Below are 16576 nucleotides of genomic sequence, written 5' to 3' on the forward strand. Positions count from 1 at the left end.
TATGTAGGATTTGTACTGCTGTGTTATGCAATACTGCTCTGTCAAAACCGCAGAATGCTGCTCTGTTTGCTTACGAATAAATTATAAACCGCACGTCCGATTATGAATATCGTTATCTTGGAAATACTGCAATCTGATTGGGCTGCACTCCTCAGTGCAGCAGTACAAATCCTGTATAAGCATGTCCCCTGGCCACCCGTTGGGAACGGGTGCCGGGCTACGCCCAGCTAGTTCAGACCCTCTGATCGAAGTGAGGGCGGGACCTGAAATCGTGCCAATGGAGCCGGATATTGACAGAGTGCCGGTAGGAAACGCCGTGGTTACCTCACCCAAGACTTAACCTCGTAGGGAGCTGTAAAAATGTTGACCAAAATGGTCACTGTTTAACTCAATGCTGATGATAATCAGATGTGGGAAGATTTCTTTCATTGACAAGGGTCTATATACTGTATAGCGGGTAATTTATGTGGGGTAAAATATTCGTTATTTTCGTGGGCAAGCTGACGTCCACGAAATTTTAACGTAGGCGTGGCTTACCGGAACCTTTTTTGTAAATGTTGTTCCTGCACTAGGCTCCGGAATTCCTTAGTCTCAAGCAAATAATTATGCCTCGAGGCGTTAGTAAAGCTGACCATAATAGATAAACCATATAAACGAATTAAAGAGAGGGATAGGCAACGCCAAGTACTTCCGGTGGATGAGGCTATGTGCGTTTAATCAGCAAAAAGGGGTGTGCACTCAAATGGATCCCAGTACTATTATGGCAAGCCATTGATCGATCAATAAAAGGCCTTGACCAACTTTTATTTTTTATTACCCATTAAATTTTGCCCTATTGTACCCATCATACACGCGCATTTTGCTTCTTATGAAGAGCCGGTGTTACTCATGTAATGGCATAGATACTTTTCAACTCAATGAATTTACAATAATAATTATTATACACAGTATACAGTGTGCAAGGAGGTAGGGGGTATAGCCTTGTTTCCAGGTAGATAGAAAATTGGCCAGTATATACAATTGTACACACACGGCTATAAAAATAGATTACATCAGTTTAATTTCGTACTGAAAGCTATTTACGGTATTACTTATCTAAACATTTAATGTGAAATTAATACTTGAAAGATAGAATGTGGTGTACAGTGCATGTTCAAAATGCAATTATGTTCACATTCACTTTGCAATAATGAAAGGTTGACTTTCAGTTTTATGCCAATTTAAGATGAAGTATACTTGTAGAATGGTACACATAAGGCAGTGTATATAATTGTAAGATATAGTATACATGTACTATATAATTCGCAATCTAATACGATGCATGGTGGGTGCTTTAGTAGTCTCATGAATCAGCCACCTTTCTTGTGGTCTTACAAAAGAAGGTAAGCTGATTCATGAGACTAGTGCATGCTTAAGGTAGAATTGGAGAGCCAGTACAACATTTTCCCACTTCCGTAAGCAAGAAAAATGCACGATTTACATTTTGCCAGTTTGAGATGTAAGCGTGCATAGGCTGGCCCTTAACCCTTCATACAGTTCAGCCTTAATCTATGATGCCATCAGCAGAGCCTTGCAGCTCTATTCTCACTCTTGCAGCTACCAATAGCTAGCTTTCTAGTGCAGAGCTAACTACTAAGTAGAGTAGCAACACTGGGTGAACACATTTTGCTACGGACTCTTCTGAAAAGGCTGCAATGGCATTCCAAGTAAGCAAAACTAGGCATAACTCGATAACGAAGCTTTATTTTGCAAATCCACAAATAGCATGCCAAGAATGACTAGAAGCCTATAGAAACTCTTACTTGCACTTCATTGATCCTTGAGCAGCTGAAATAGTCCACACACACACACACACACACACACACACACACGCACGCACGCGCGCACACACACACACAAACACACAAACACACTATATACCGTATACCTCGCTTGCGCATGCGCACCGAGGCATAATTATGCCTCGAGGCGTAGCCGCACGAGGGATACGGTAAAGCTGACTGTGTGTGTGTGTCTGTCTGTCTGTCTGTCTGTGTGTGTGTGTATTCCAGCTATAACTGCTCAACGGTTACAATGCGACGAAAACTAACAGCTTCTATAGGCTTCTAGCCACGTTCTCTTGGATTTTGATTCGTGGATTAGCAAACTAAAGCTTCTTTCTCGAGTTATGGCTAGTTTGACTCACATTAAAGGCTGTTGCAGTTTCTTCAGAATTTTTCATAGCATCATCTGTTCGCACAAACTTTCTATTCAACTTATGAGTTAGCCTTGCACTTAAGCGCTAGCTTTTTGTTGGCTACAAGAGTTAGAAAGAGCTGCTAAAGAAGCTAGTAGCCATTATTGATTGAACTTGCAGACACACCCCTATTCCTGGATGTAGATCTAATGCGCATGCGCGCTCAATACCACGTGTAAGAGAATCCACATTTTGATCAATTTTCTTCTTTGTTGAGGTCCAGGTAAGCCACAAACCAACCTTTTCTACATTATTTTCAATTTGTATTATTGTTACTGTGTTTAATGTTCATTCAATTGCTAACACCTATTTTTTGTCAATTTGAAATCATAATTATTGCAAATTATTAACCTTTCTATTATAACACTCTAATGCTGGCGAGAGGCATTAGCACAGCGCCAGCTTGAACACTAGTTATTACTGATGGTGGTGATTGCACTCATAATTATGAGAAAACTCATCACGGTGGAATATATAGAACCTTAACACAAAACTCCTTTACTCTTCATTATTTCGTGAGTTTTCCCAGCATCTTCAATAGACAGATGATGAACAAGAAGATAGTCCTTGCACTGATCGTAATGCCAGTTTTTTTCCGTCTCTGAACGAAATCGTTTGTCATGTTTTCTTTCCAAGTCGAATGGACTGATCCAAACTCCAACTGAGACATCTTCATTGTTGTAGAGTGTAAGACCGTCAGCATTGATAGCAATTCTGTGTATAAGGTCTTTAGATAATACATAACCCCTTCCCAATGCATACGGCAGGTATTTGTCACACAACTTCCAATTTGGTTCCGCCCACTTTCCTTCTTTTGTTGGAGTACTTTGTGATGCAACCAAACCCCAGTAGAGTGGTTTTCCGCTAGTTCTTTCTTTCAATTCCAATTCAATCTGATCCAACTTAGGGAACGAGTCTTCGTCAATTTTCAGTACAAAGGAGTAGTCTGTGTTTTTGTCTACCCACACAAAGGTATGTAAAACTTTCCTGGTGAGGTTATTGTATGAATCCAGGTGATCGGTCAAAAGTAATAAATCGCCAAACGTCTTATTCTCGGAAATCAGCGACTCTGTTTTGCTAGCATTCAGATCAAAGGTTCCTATAACAAACTTAACTGCAAACTTCTTTTTGTGTTCGACATAGCTACCCACCCAAGTCTTCCTAATCACATCTCTCCTAGCTCTGTTCTCGGGTGTTGAAATGACCATCACAAGTAGTACATTATTTAGAATATTAGCTGTTTCAGGCAAGTCATTGGATACAGCTGTGGCATCTGTTGGTTGGCTCCATTGATTGTGATCCAGCTGCTCACATTGGGTTTCAAAAGACAATTTGGCTAGGTACCATAGAGTTGCAGTATATATGGTTGAAACTAGTAGCAACACAGCAAACTCTTTATACATTCTAATAACAAAACGCATACTGACAAGGAATTCTGATCAACCTTCTACTCATATAAGTAATTCTGTCTTGCCTAGCTTTTGTGACCTGAATGTGTAACTGAGCAATTACCTACATATATACATAGACTTCCTCCCATTCAATGCATACAATGACATGCTTCCTTATATAGAGTACATGCAGACAATGCATGTTCAGATATTTATTCTAAGGAAACAAGCAGCATGAGCAGTGATATACTATTTTACACCAACTGATTAAGTATGTACAGCGTACTATGTACTATGCAGATGCAAAACTACTAAGCATTCAGGAGCTGTCAAAACAAGTCTCGATATTGTCATTGATCCTTGGCCACCAAACATATGACACTGCATGGTGAGTCCTGTAGATCTGCAATAACAATACTGCCTTAATTTAGCGTTAATTGATAAATTCACTAAGTACCCGTTTATAATAGCGAATGGATAGAACAGTAAGAGGGATTGGAAACGAAAATGTTTGCGTGAAACACTCCATGTTATAGGGTGTGGCTAAAACTACAAAGGATTATATTTATAGTCAGCATGCTCATTACCTGTCTTGCTGCCATACAATGTGCTGTAGTCTACATAGAAATGTTAAAATTGAAAAGTAAAGAGAATCTATATAGCTCTAAAAGGTCGACTAAGCAACGCAGCCACTATTACTAAACAAACTAGAGCACTAAAGTGCAAACCCTCGGCTGGTGACATGATAATAAAGAAACCAGAAGAGCTAGAAACAGTTGAAATACAACCTGAGTACGGTAAAAACTAAAATATTCGCGAGCACGAAATCATAACGCGGAGTGTTTCACCCGTTGACACAGGGTGGCCTGGTCGTTTCCAATCCCTTTCCTATTCTATCTAGTAACAATAAGGTAACTCAGTAGGTTCAACGGAAGTCGGGGCCACCACCGGCATGATGTGGTCAATAATGACAATATACTGGATGATATTGTAATGAAATTCACCGTATTCTCTGTATACCACCCCGCTTCGAATGGACTAGCCGAGAATGCAGTCCAAATTGTGAAGATTGGCTAAGTTTTTGTTTGCCTACCCATTTGTTCGCCTACCACAGAAGACTAACACTGCATGGAGTTTATCCTGCCCAAATATTTTGGGACGTAGACCTCGGTCCAGATTAGATATCTTACGACCACTGACAGCTGAAAAAGTAGATAATCAGCAATTCTACTAAAAGGGCAAACACAGCTCATGATAGATCGTTCGTTTGGTATCACTAGGGTGATAAGTAGTTGCCTGGAACTATAGAGAAACAAACTGGTCCAGTGTCTTCTTGCTATTAAGTGATGGATGCCACCAGGACCAAGCTCAGGAATGACTAATTGAATCCGAACCATTTGCGAGTGAAGTGACTGTCGAAGTTTATACCTTAGTTCAGACCTAGCTGCCTGGCACTCGTTCCCAATGGGTGACCGGGGGACACGCTTATGTAGGATTTGTACTGCTGTGTTATGCAATACTGCTCTGTCAAAACCGCAGAATGCTGCTCTGTTTGCTTATGAATAAAATTATAAACCGCACGTCCGATTATGAATATCGTTATCTTGGAAATACTGCAATCTGATTGGGCTGCACTCCTCAGTGCAGCAGTACAAATCCTGTATAAGCATGTCCCCTGGCCACCCGTTGGGAACGGGTGCCGGGCCTCAGTGCAGCAGTACAAATCCTGTATAAGCATGTCCCCTGGCCACCCGTTGGGAACGGGTGCCGGGCCTCAGTGCAGCAGTACAAATCCTGTATAAGCATGTCCCCTGGCCACCCGTTGGGAACGGGTGCCGGGCCTCAGTGCAGCAGTACAAATCCTGTATAAGCATGTCCCCTGGCCACCCGTTGGGAACGGGTGCCGGGCTACGCCCAGCTAGTTCAGACCCTCTGATCGAAGTGAGGGCGGGACCTGAAATCGTGCCAATGGAGCCGGATATTGACAGAGTGCCGGTAGGAAACGCCGTGGTTACCCCACCCAAGACTTAACCTCGTAGGGAGCTGTAAAAATGTTGACCAAAATGGTCACTGTTTAACTCAATGCTGATGATAATCAGATGTGGGAAGATTTCTTTCATTGACAAGGGTCTATATACTGTATAGCGGGTAATTTACGTGGGGTAAAATATTCGTTATTTTTGTGGGCAAGCTAACGTCCACGAAATTTTAACGTAGGCGTGGCTTACCGGAACCTTTTTTGTAAATGTTGTTCCTGCACTAGGCTCCGGAATTCCTTAGTCTCAAGCAAATAATTATGCCTCGAGGCGTTAGTAAAGCTGACCATAATAGATAAACCATATAAACGAATTAAAGAGAGGGATAGGCAACGCCAAGTACTTCCGGTGGATGAGGCTATGTGCGTTTAATCAGCAAAAAGGGGTGTGCACTCAAATGGATCCCAGTAGTATTATGGCAAGCCATTGATCGATGAATATAAGGCCTTGACCAACTTTTATTTTTTATTACCCATTAAATTTGCCCTATTGTACCCATCATACACGCGCATTTTGCTTCTTATGAAGAGCCGGTGTTACTCATGTAATGGCATAGATACTTTTCAACTCAATGAATTTACAATAATAATTATTACACACAGTCTACAGTGTGCAAGGAGGTAGGGGGTATAGCCTTGTTTCCAGGTAGATAGAAAATTGGCCAGTATATACAATTGTACACACACGGCTATAAAAATAGATTACATCAGTTTAATTTCGTACTGAAAGCTATTTACGGTATTACTTATCTAAACATTTAATGTGAAATTAATACTTGAAAGGTAGAATGTGGTGTATATAGTGCATGTTCAAAATGCAATTATGTTCACATTCACTTTGCAATAATGAAAAGTTGACTTTCAGTCTTATGCCAATTTAAGATGAAGTATACACTGTAAAAAAAAAAGTGCGGTGAGCACACTAAAACCGTCGCATATAGCACACTTTTTCAAAAAAGCGTGCTATATGCGACGGTTTTAGTGTGTCTACCGCACTTTTTTTCAATCATTTTTTACAGTGTACTTGTAGAATGGTACACACAAGGTAGTGTATATAATTTTAAGATATAGTACGGTACTATATAATTCGCAATCTAATACGATGTAGAAAATCATGTACCTCACCATGTAGCAAAGATTAGATAAGAACATTCAAATCTGACATGGTGGGTGCTTTAGTAGTCTCATGAATCAGCCACCTTTCTTGTGGTCTTACAAAAGAAGGTAAGCTGATTCATGAGACTAGTGCATGCTTAATAAGGTAGAATTGGAGAGCCAGTACAACATTTTCCCACATCCGTAAGCAAGAAAAATGCACGATTTACATTTTGCCAGTTTGAGATGTAAGCGTGCATAGGCTGGCCCTTAACCTTTCATACAGTTTAGCCTTAATCTATGATGCCATCAGCAGAGCCTTGAAGTCCTTGCTCTTGAAGCCCTTGTCGACTCCAGTTGCAACAAGCCCATCCTGGGAGGACTTGCAAAACATCCCCCTCGTCCACTATTGCCTCAAGGAGACCATGTACATATATGTACATCATAATATAATAATTATAATATATATATATATAATAATATATATAATGTGCACTCAACACTTGGTACAGAACCAAACTGGTGCTGTTGGAATGAGGGATGAAAGAAACTCAATTTACTGTTAATTGGATCATATCTCAGGTTACAACACTCCCAGAGTATCAATTAACAGTGCATTCCAAGTAAGCAAAACTAGGCATAACTCGAGAACAAAGCTTTATTTTGCAAATCCACAAATAGCATGCCAAGAAAACATGACTAGAAGCCTAATGTATAGAAACTCTTACTTGCACTTCATTGATCCTTAATTGAGCAGCTGAAATAGTATACACACACATACACACACACACAGACACCCAAACACACTATATACCGTATACCTCGCTTGCGCATGCGCACCAAGGCATAATTATTACTGATGGTGGTGATTGCACTCATAATTATGAGAAAACTCATGTGGAATAATATAGAACCTTAACACAAAACACCTTTACTCTTCATTATTTCGTGAGTTTTCTCAGCATCTTCAATAGACAGATGATGAACAAGAAGATAGTCCTTGCACTGATCGTGATGCCAGTTTTTTTGCATATCTGAACGAAATCGTTTGTCATTTTTTCTTTCCAAGTTGAATGGACTGATCCAAGCTCCAACTGAGACATCTTCATTGTTGTAGAGTGTAAGACCGTCAGCATTGATAGCAATTCTGTGTATAAGGTATTTAGATAATACATAACCCCCTCCCAATGCATACGGCAGGTACTTGTCACACAACTTCCAATTTGGTTCCGCCCACTTTCCTTCTTTCTTTGGAGTACCTTGTGATGCAACCAAACCCCAGTAGAGAGGTTTTCGGTTAGTTCTTTCTTTCAATTCCAATTCAATCCGATCCAACTTAGGGAACGAGTCTTCGTCAATTTTCAGTACAAAGGAGTAGTCTGTGTTTTTGTCTACCCACACAAAGGTATGTAAAACTTTTCTGGTGAGGTTATTGTATGAATCCAGGTGATTGGTCAAAAGTAATAAATCGCCAAACGTCTTATTCTCGGAAATCAGCGACTCTGTTTTGCTAGCATTCAGATCAAAGGTTCCTATAACAAACTTAACTGCAAATTTCTTTTTGTGTTGGACATAGCTACCCACCCAAGTCTTCCTAATCACATCTTTCCTAGCTCTGTTCTCGGGCGTTGAAATGACCATCACGAGTAGTACATTATTTAGAATATTAGCTGTTTCAGGCAAGTCATTGGATACAGCTGTGGCATCTGTTGGTTGGCTCCATTGATTGTGATCCAGCTGCTCACATTGGGTTTCAAAAGACGATTTGGCTAGGTACCATAGAGTTGCCGTATATATGGTTAAAACTAGTAGCAACACAGCAAACTCTTTATACATTCTAATAACAAAACGCATACTGACAAACAATTCTGATCAACCTTCTACTCATAAGTCAGCCTAGCTTTTGTGACCTGAATGTGTAACTGAGCAATTACCTACTACATAGACTGCCTCCCATTAAATGCCATGCTTCCTTATATAGAGTACATGCATGCAGACAATGTTAAGTATGTACAGCTTACTATGTACTATGCAGATGCAAAACTACTAAGCATTCAGGAGCTGTCAAAACAAGTCTCATTTGACCGTAACAATAGTCTCTGGTAGTTCAAGCTTCGCAAACAACGGTCGCAGTTCCTCGATAAGTGCAGATGAGGTTGAAAAGGAGGTACAAAAAGCTTCCACTTACTTGGAATAGGCATCAATCGGCCAAATATACATTCGTTCGTTTACTGGTCCAGCATAGCCGAGCCCAAGGGCCTACTGGCCAACTCCAGGGGTGCAAAGGTGGATGCTGCTGCCTGAACCACTTGACATTCGGCACATAATCCAACTATTGTCTCTACTGGCAAAACATTCACCGATTTTGACTATTCATGAGATTCATAATCCTTTTGGCTTGTCATGTGACCGTGTCGTACCTCCTCTGGTATAGTGCCTTTGCCCTCGGGCCTAAGTCACTATACTGAACCAATGTATCCCATGTGGCACTGTGCATGTGTCAAAACTATTACTTGTTGTTGATGCTAAAATACTGGGGTGCAGGCTTTTTCAGTATTAAAGTGCACACAAGCTCATCCCCTTTGCCAAAACACTCTCTTATCAGTCATCCTTTTTTGTAAATGTTGTTCCTGCACTCCGGAATTCTTTAGTCTCAGCAAGTAGTTATGCCTCGAGGTGTTAGTAAAGCTGACCTTAATAGATAAATCATATAAACGAAAGAGAGGGATAGGCAACGCCAAGCACTTCCGTTGGATGAGGCTATTTGCGTTTAATGAGCAAAAAGGGGTGTTCACTCAAATGGATCCAGTAGTATTATGGCAAGCCATTGATTGATCAATATAAGGCCTTGACCAAATTTTGCTTTTTTATTTACTTTATTTGCTTTTTTATTTACCCATTAAATTTTGCCCTATTGTACCCATCATACACGCGCATTTTGCTTCTTATGAAGAGCCAGTGTTACCCATGTAATGGCATAGATACTTTTCAACTCAATGAATTTAATAATTATACACAGTCTACAGTGTGCAAGGAGGTAGGGGGTATAGCCTTGTTTCCAGGTAGATAGAAAATACGGCCAGTATAATTATACAATTGTACACACACGGCTATAAAAATAGATTACATCAGTTTAATTTTGTACTGAAAGCTATTTACGGTATTATTTATCTAAACATTTAATGTGAAATTAATACTTGAAAGATAGAATGTGGTGTACAGTGCATGTTCAAAATGCAATTATGTTCACATTCACTTTGCAATGAAAGGTTACCTTTCAGTCTATGCCAATTTAAGATGAAGTATACTTGTAGAATGGTACACACAAGGCAGTGTATATATACCGTACTCTACCGAGATAACGCCCACGTCCGAAAATACGCCCACCCCCACTTTTGAGTGAAAGTTCCTGCATAGGCTAATTTGCCTCGAGAATACGCCCACCAGGAAGCATTTGTCAGTGAGCAAGTTTGTCAAGAAAAGGTTTAGCAGTTTATTGTGCGTGTAGTACACTGGTATAGCTAGATATATATAGCTAGATCCTATTTGCAAGTATAAGAGACAAGGACAATCTTCTCTGAATCTCTGTTGAAGACTCTGACAGTGACAAGGAACAACCTTTGATGCAGAATCTTAACTCTTTATACCTACCGTAAAACCTCGATTTAAGGCGACACTTTTAAATAATTACGTTTTGCGAAAGTAGAGTTTTAATGTACACAAAAAAAATGAATTTCCTATATGGGCGAAATGTCCAAGTGTCGCATATTTAGAGGGTCGCCTTAAATAGAGGTTTTACGGTAGCTACTTTACCCATGCATTACCATTGTTGTATGTTGATGTATTCATTGTATTTTCAAGAGCTGGTAGGCCTCAGACACAGACAGAAAAGAATAGTTTCTTAATGAGTGGGCTTAATTTCGATCGAGGCAAACACTTGGGTGGGCTTAATTTAGAGACAAAACTACTGTTTTCGAAATTAAGCCCATCCCACCTGTAGCTGCTTTGTATGCAATTAGGGTGGGCGTAATTTCGGTAGAGTACGGTAATTGTAAGATATAGTATACATGTACTATATAATTTGCAATCTAATACGATGCATGGTGGGTGCTTTAGTAGTCTCATGAATCAGCCACCTTTCTTGTGGTCTTACAAAAGAAGGTAAGCTGATTCATGAGACTAGTGCATGCTTAAGGTAGAATTGGAGAGCCATTACCACGTTTACCACACCCGTAAGCAAGAAAAATGCATAATTTACATTTTGGGATGTAAGCGTGCATAGGCTGGCCCTTAACCCTTCATACACTTTTAGCCAGCATGCTGACTATAAAAGGGGCGTGCCCTGGGCATTCGAGGCGGAAATTATTAAATATGGCCGCGTGCAATAAACTCTCTGGCCTTTTCTGCTTCACTGCCGCTCGCTTCATGCACACATGTTTTTACTTGGACAAGTTGGAGCAGGAGCAGGCAGGTGCTGTTCCTGAGAGAGTAGACCTACAGTCTGTAAATCTAACCCAATGTAGGAGAATTCAGGTTTGTTGATAAATTTGTATCCGTAAAGACGTTACTTCTTGTTCAGGAATATTTACTGGCAATAATATACTGACGTAGTGATGAACATGTTGCTCGTGTGTGAACTAAAGACTTTGTTCCGTCTTTTCACTGGCCTATCCCAAGTGTGTGACCACCAGTGCCAATCTTGCTATTATGGACTGGGTATAATTATGTTATGCTGGCTAATTAATAATGTGTGACTGTACATTCATTTGCAGAACGAGAAGGTAGGTATATTGTATATAGAGAGAGTATACAAGTGAGCAACTAGTTCAGGACATGAGAAGACCGGATTGTAGGACTCCCATGAGAGTGCTGGTGGAAAAATCGTTCGACTTTGTCGGAGAAATATGGGAGAATTACGTTCAGCAGAGAAAAGTTGACCTCAGGTACTGCGTATAATTATTATGTGCAATGTATATGATCGATTTTACATGCTACATGTATAAAATTATGCATGCAGTGAGTTTGTAGAGGACATGCAACTAGCTGAGCAATCAGATAAGCCAGTAGAGGACCTAGTGAACGATTGTTTACATGTACTTGACGAAGATCTCTATGAAGACATAATAATTATAAAGTAAGTGTAGCAAATTTTTCCTTTGACTTTTTACATTTACATCAATTAGAGAGTGACGTCAGGGTACAAAGCTACAACTTCTTTAACTCCTCCAGAAAGTGTTCTGGAGGATGCTGGCTATAGCATACCTGAAGCTGAATAGAGACATACATTTTTTATCTCCTTATGTATTATATATGGCCTTCTTTGGTACCTTGAGTCTTGTTTTCTGTGTATTAGTAGCCATTTTACTTAACGTGCATTGTATCCCCCCCCACCCATGCATGCATGGTATAAAATGCGCATGCTTGTTCTAGAGCCGTTTATACATTGTTTGAAAGGGCTATGAAGTGGGAAAGAAAAGAGAGCTGTTTTACACATATTTGAATGTTGGAGCTGGGGTCAAAGGTCTGCCCAGGGCATGGGCCTTTTGTACCGCAACAGTGGGGAAGTGAATCTAATCTCTAATCATTAAAACTGCGCATTATAAAGCCAATTAACATGCTCGTTTAAGCTGGCATTATTTTTTGTGGGTGTGAGGAATCACTATAGCTTGATACCACTTAGCCTCGAATCCAGGCCGATTAAAATACGGCCTGGTATATATTGCATGGGTGATAGCGCACATGCGCAAACTTTTCCCCCAGAATCTGGGGAATTCGTTCTATATTAGTAAACCTTTAACTAGTTTGTTTACTAGTTTTTTCTTTCTTGTATTAATTTTAATTCGTCTCCTGCATGTGAAGCTGTGGCTTATGCACTCTATTAAGTTGTCGAGAAGGCTTGCACACTGGTCTGAAGCCAAGAGACGCTCTCATCTACCTCTACAATGGTCGTAGTTGGAAGCACGAAGTCAAAGACTTGCCATACTCTGCCCAGGACTTTCCCAAATTGAATTAGCTTATCAAACGACACTCACTGTATACACATAAGACTGAATTTGCGATCCGCATGACTGTTACAATCTGACTTTTTGCTCGCACAGTTTGCATGCATTTTATGTTTGCAAAACATTGTAGTAATACAATCAAAACTTCTCTGCCTTGATACTTATATATGCAGTGGTGCATGGGGGTGATATTGGTACTTTGTAAGGGGAAATTGTCATGTATATATACACATGCACGTCACATGACTCATTTGTGCATACAGAATCGTGGAACTTATTACAAATAACTATAACATAGTTTATCCATGTAGGGGTGGTAGCAGATAGAAGAAACGGGCAGCTTGATGTTTATATGCTATAAAGCACAATCATACTAAAAAAATGATATTGAAATGCGGCAATATAGCTATTATAATGTAGCATTGCATGCAGTACTGGCTAACATGAATTGGATAGCAAACTATAATGTATCAACAGTGTGTGCAACTATGCTGTATGAGATTTATGTAGGTGGGTGGCAGATGATGTACTATGGAAAAAAGCGTTCTCTCAAATTAATTACAAACACACAGTACCTTGTTCAGTTGGTCTAGCTCGCAACTTTGTTCCCTGGCTCCAGTCTGAGAGTAACTGTGAAGTCGTCTCTCGCTCTTCTACTCTCCCTAGTTCGAGTTGAGTCGTCTCTCGACGGAGATAGGCCTTGAGATAACAGTCACCAAAATTTAGCGCCAAGAGCAGTCACTCTCAGCAGACGTGTATATATAATTATCTGCATGTGCATGTGTGCATGGGGTGGGTGGACATGCATGATACATTGTCTAATTGACTTCCTTCACTGCATGTAGTTACACACATGTATAGCCTACTATAGGTCATGAGTATACATGTATACTGCTAAGCGTATATGTTGGTAGGCTATCAGTATCAGGACATTAGAATGATTCTTTAATTAGTCGTGGCACCTGACAATCAAAATCTCCCCCCATAGGGGATAAATTTTATACAAAGACACAAACACGCACACATGGCCTGCTGCTTCCTCACTGCCTCCTGTTCATCGATCTTCCTCCCCCTCGGAAGAAGAGTTGTTCTCCACCTGATAGTCCACTGCTTCACAGGCACCGTCCTACAAAATGAGAAGGGTATGATAATTATTGTATTCGACAGTTAATGTACAAGAGACACTAAAATATAGTGAGGATACTATACGTGTAGTCTCGTACAATAGTTCAATGGATTACATCTAAACATGCATGCACACACCATGTTTTAGAGCTCCCCAACGGCCCCACAATATTTGTGAAAGTGATTTAGATTACGATCCAAATGAGCAATGATCTTTTAACCACGACAGTGGCTTTTCACTTAAATTCAATACAGCAATCTGTTGACATTCCAAATATTTATATACCCATGCAGTATAATTATATTTAGTGAACTCTTGATATTATTACTAATGGTGGTGATTGCACTCATAATTAAATAAGAAAAACATGTGGAATAGAACCTTAACACAAAACACCTTTAGTTATTAGTGAGTTTTCTCAGCATCTTCAATGGACAGATGATGAACAAGAAGATAGTCCTTGCACTGATCGTAACGCCGTTGCATATCTGAACGAAATCGTTTGCCATTTTTTCTTTCCAAGTTGAATGGACTGATCCAAGCTCCAACTGAGACATCTTCATTGTTTTAGAGTGTAAGACCATCAGCATTGATAGCAATTCTGTGTATAAGGTCTTTAGATAATACATATATACCCCCTCCCAATGCATATGGCAAGAATTTGTCACAACGTGGTTCCACCCACGGCCCTTCTTTCATTGGAGTACCTTAGTTGGGCGTGGCCCCACCCTGGACATGAACGTTCATTAATGAGCCACGCCTTCACACTTGAACTCTGCAATCTGATTGGGCTGCAAATTTTCTGCAGCAGGAACAAACCTGACATTGCAGTAGTTCCCAACCCTACGTTCGCGTCCAGGGTGGGGCCATGCCCAACTAGGAGTACCTTGTGAGCGCAACCAAGCCCCAGTAGAAAGGTAGAATACCACATGAGTGGCGTGCACGTGTCCAACAAAGAAGAGAATCGTTCAAATTTGAATGGTCATAATAATATTAGTGCCTAAGGTTATTGTGTCCTCCCTCCTCTGCAAACACACTATTGTATACCAGCGGAGGACAAATATTCTTAATCTGCTTCCAGATGACATTTTAAATCGTCTAATCTTCCTTTGCTACCTCTAACCCTTGTAAACTTTCACTGCGGTTGGAGGTAACAAAGAAAGAGTAGACTATCAGAATGCAAATTAAAGTCCTCTGGAAGCAGCCCATTATTCCAGTTTAAAGACATCAATGAAAAGAAAATTTATTTGTAGTTGTATTGATAGCACTACCTGAAGTAGCCTCGTTGTCTCTAGCTAGCAACTTCAAAAAAAATCGGCCATACCTTTAGGTAGCATTACAGAAAGTGAAATATAATCCTCTGTCCCGAAAGGGCCTCCCCTCCATGCCTGCTTAGTGGCTAGTGCTTACAGTATACAGATATATATTCATTATAAAATGTGAAATTAAGTCTACATCTACCAGACTATGAGGGTCTAATTAAGTGCCCAATTATGTTTCTTGCTAGAAGTCTCCCTATTATTCCAAAAATTATGCTAGCCAAGCCCTAATTAGTACCTAAAAACAGAGAAAACACTAAAATTACTACCCGTCTATAATAGGTAAGAAGTTTTGACCCTGGCTATCCTCTTCCGATCGTATACCTCATCACTTGTGTATGCGCACACCGAGGCATAATAACAAAAACAGTACATGCAATACCAGGGTTTCATCCACGATTTTAAGTTTGGGGGGAAGTTAGAAAAGGAACCGCGCGCGCCAACGCGAACATTTTGAGGCCATGCCCATTTCTGGTCACCACACCGGTTGTTGGTGCCTATTAGCGATGTACTCCTGGAAATGTGCATTGACAGGCAACTCCATGTAAATTGGTATGCTGGTTTGAAATTGTGGATCCGGACCGTATATCTATAGAACTATGTACATGTACTAATTATAATACAAAAGCAAATGGATAGATTTGTGGTAAGACTAGGTGATGACCAATCATCATCTAGCAAAGCTACATGTAGCAAAAGACTGTGTCTAGATAATGTTGGGTATAGTACCCCTCTCTCTCTCCCTCTCTTTTCCTCTCTCTTCCTCTCTCTCTCCCCCCTCCCTCCCTCCCTCCCTCCCTCCCCCTATTTTCCCCTCTCTTTTGGGGGGGAAGCTTCCCCCCGCCCCCCCCCCCCCACTAGATGAAACCCTGAATACAGGAAGTATAAATTTAACCACAGGAAAATGATTAGGGATCCAAATAAAAGAACACTGTACACACTACTCTCATAATAAAGTCTCGATTCTTCCCTATATAAAAACAATGGCAGTTTTACCCAACACCAAAATCGATGCATAATTGAAGGTCCTATAATTATACTGGCAAAGAGTAATAAAAGAGAGAGAGAGAGAGTATATCGAACAAAGTATTATACCGATGTAACATGCTTGGCAACTAACCAATCCGAGCGCCTGGAGCCACCATGCACTTACCTCGAGGCAGCAATAATCTTATTGCCAAAATTAATTCAGTGTCATTATTCTTATCACTCGTTTCAGACAGAAAGTCATGTTACTTTCCTGACTTTCTATGGAAATGCTAATTACCGATCGATACTCTTTTGTTATGGACTGCATGCATGCATGCATGGTATACATAGTTGCCAACTTCACCAGCCAAATTCCGGGAGGCAATTTAAGCACATGACTCTG

The 16576-nt window shown here is 40.4% G+C and overlaps 2 protein-coding genes and 1 long non-coding RNA gene across 6 annotated transcripts; 1 reads left to right on the top strand and 2 right to left on the bottom strand.

The window, feature by feature from the left end:
- Positions 1 to 1958: 1958 nt before the first annotated feature.
- Positions 1959 to 3749, bottom strand: LOC135346861 (beta-1,3-galactosyltransferase 6-like). The gene has a single exon (XM_064544621.1). The coding sequence runs from the start codon at positions 3655 to 3657 to the stop codon at positions 2719 to 2721; it is 939 nt and encodes a 312-aa protein (XP_064400691.1). The 5' UTR covers positions 3658 to 3749; the 3' UTR covers positions 1959 to 2718.
- Positions 3750 to 7350: 3601 nt separating this feature from the next.
- On the bottom strand, positions 7351 to 8700 carry LOC135346862 (beta-1,3-galactosyltransferase 6-like). The gene has a single exon (XM_064544622.1). It carries the CDS (start codon positions 8609 to 8611, stop codon positions 7673 to 7675), a length of 939 nt encoding a protein of 312 aa, XP_064400692.1. The 5' UTR covers positions 8612 to 8700; the 3' UTR covers positions 7351 to 7672.
- Positions 8701 to 9382: 682 nt separating this feature from the next.
- On the top strand, positions 9383 to 12834 carry LOC135346863 (uncharacterized). Of its 4 annotated transcripts, none has more exons than XR_010398115.1 (4): positions 9383 to 11290; positions 11337 to 11700; positions 11775 to 11891; positions 11941 to 12834. It is a non-coding gene; the product is annotated as an uncharacterized LOC135346863 (long non-coding RNA). The 4 variants fall into 4 exon arrangements; XR_010398116.1 differs by having other exon boundaries at positions 11530 to 11700; XR_010398114.1 differs by having other exon boundaries at positions 9383 to 11700.
- Positions 12835 to 16576: the final 3742 nt, after the last annotated feature.

Source organism: Halichondria panicea, chromosome 13 (assembly GCF_963675165.1).
Source record: "Halichondria panicea chromosome 13, odHalPani1.1, whole genome shotgun sequence".
NCBI lineage: Eukaryota > Metazoa > Porifera > Demospongiae > Suberitida > Halichondriidae > Halichondria > Halichondria panicea.

Coding starts and splice junctions, on each gene's coding strand:
- LOC135346861 (XM_064544621.1), bottom strand. CDS start 3,657: ATGCGTTTTGTTATTAGAATGTATAAAGAGTTTGCTGTGTTGCTACTA.
- LOC135346862 (XM_064544622.1), bottom strand. CDS start 8,611: ATGCGTTTTGTTATTAGAATGTATAAAGAGTTTGCTGTGTTGCTACTA.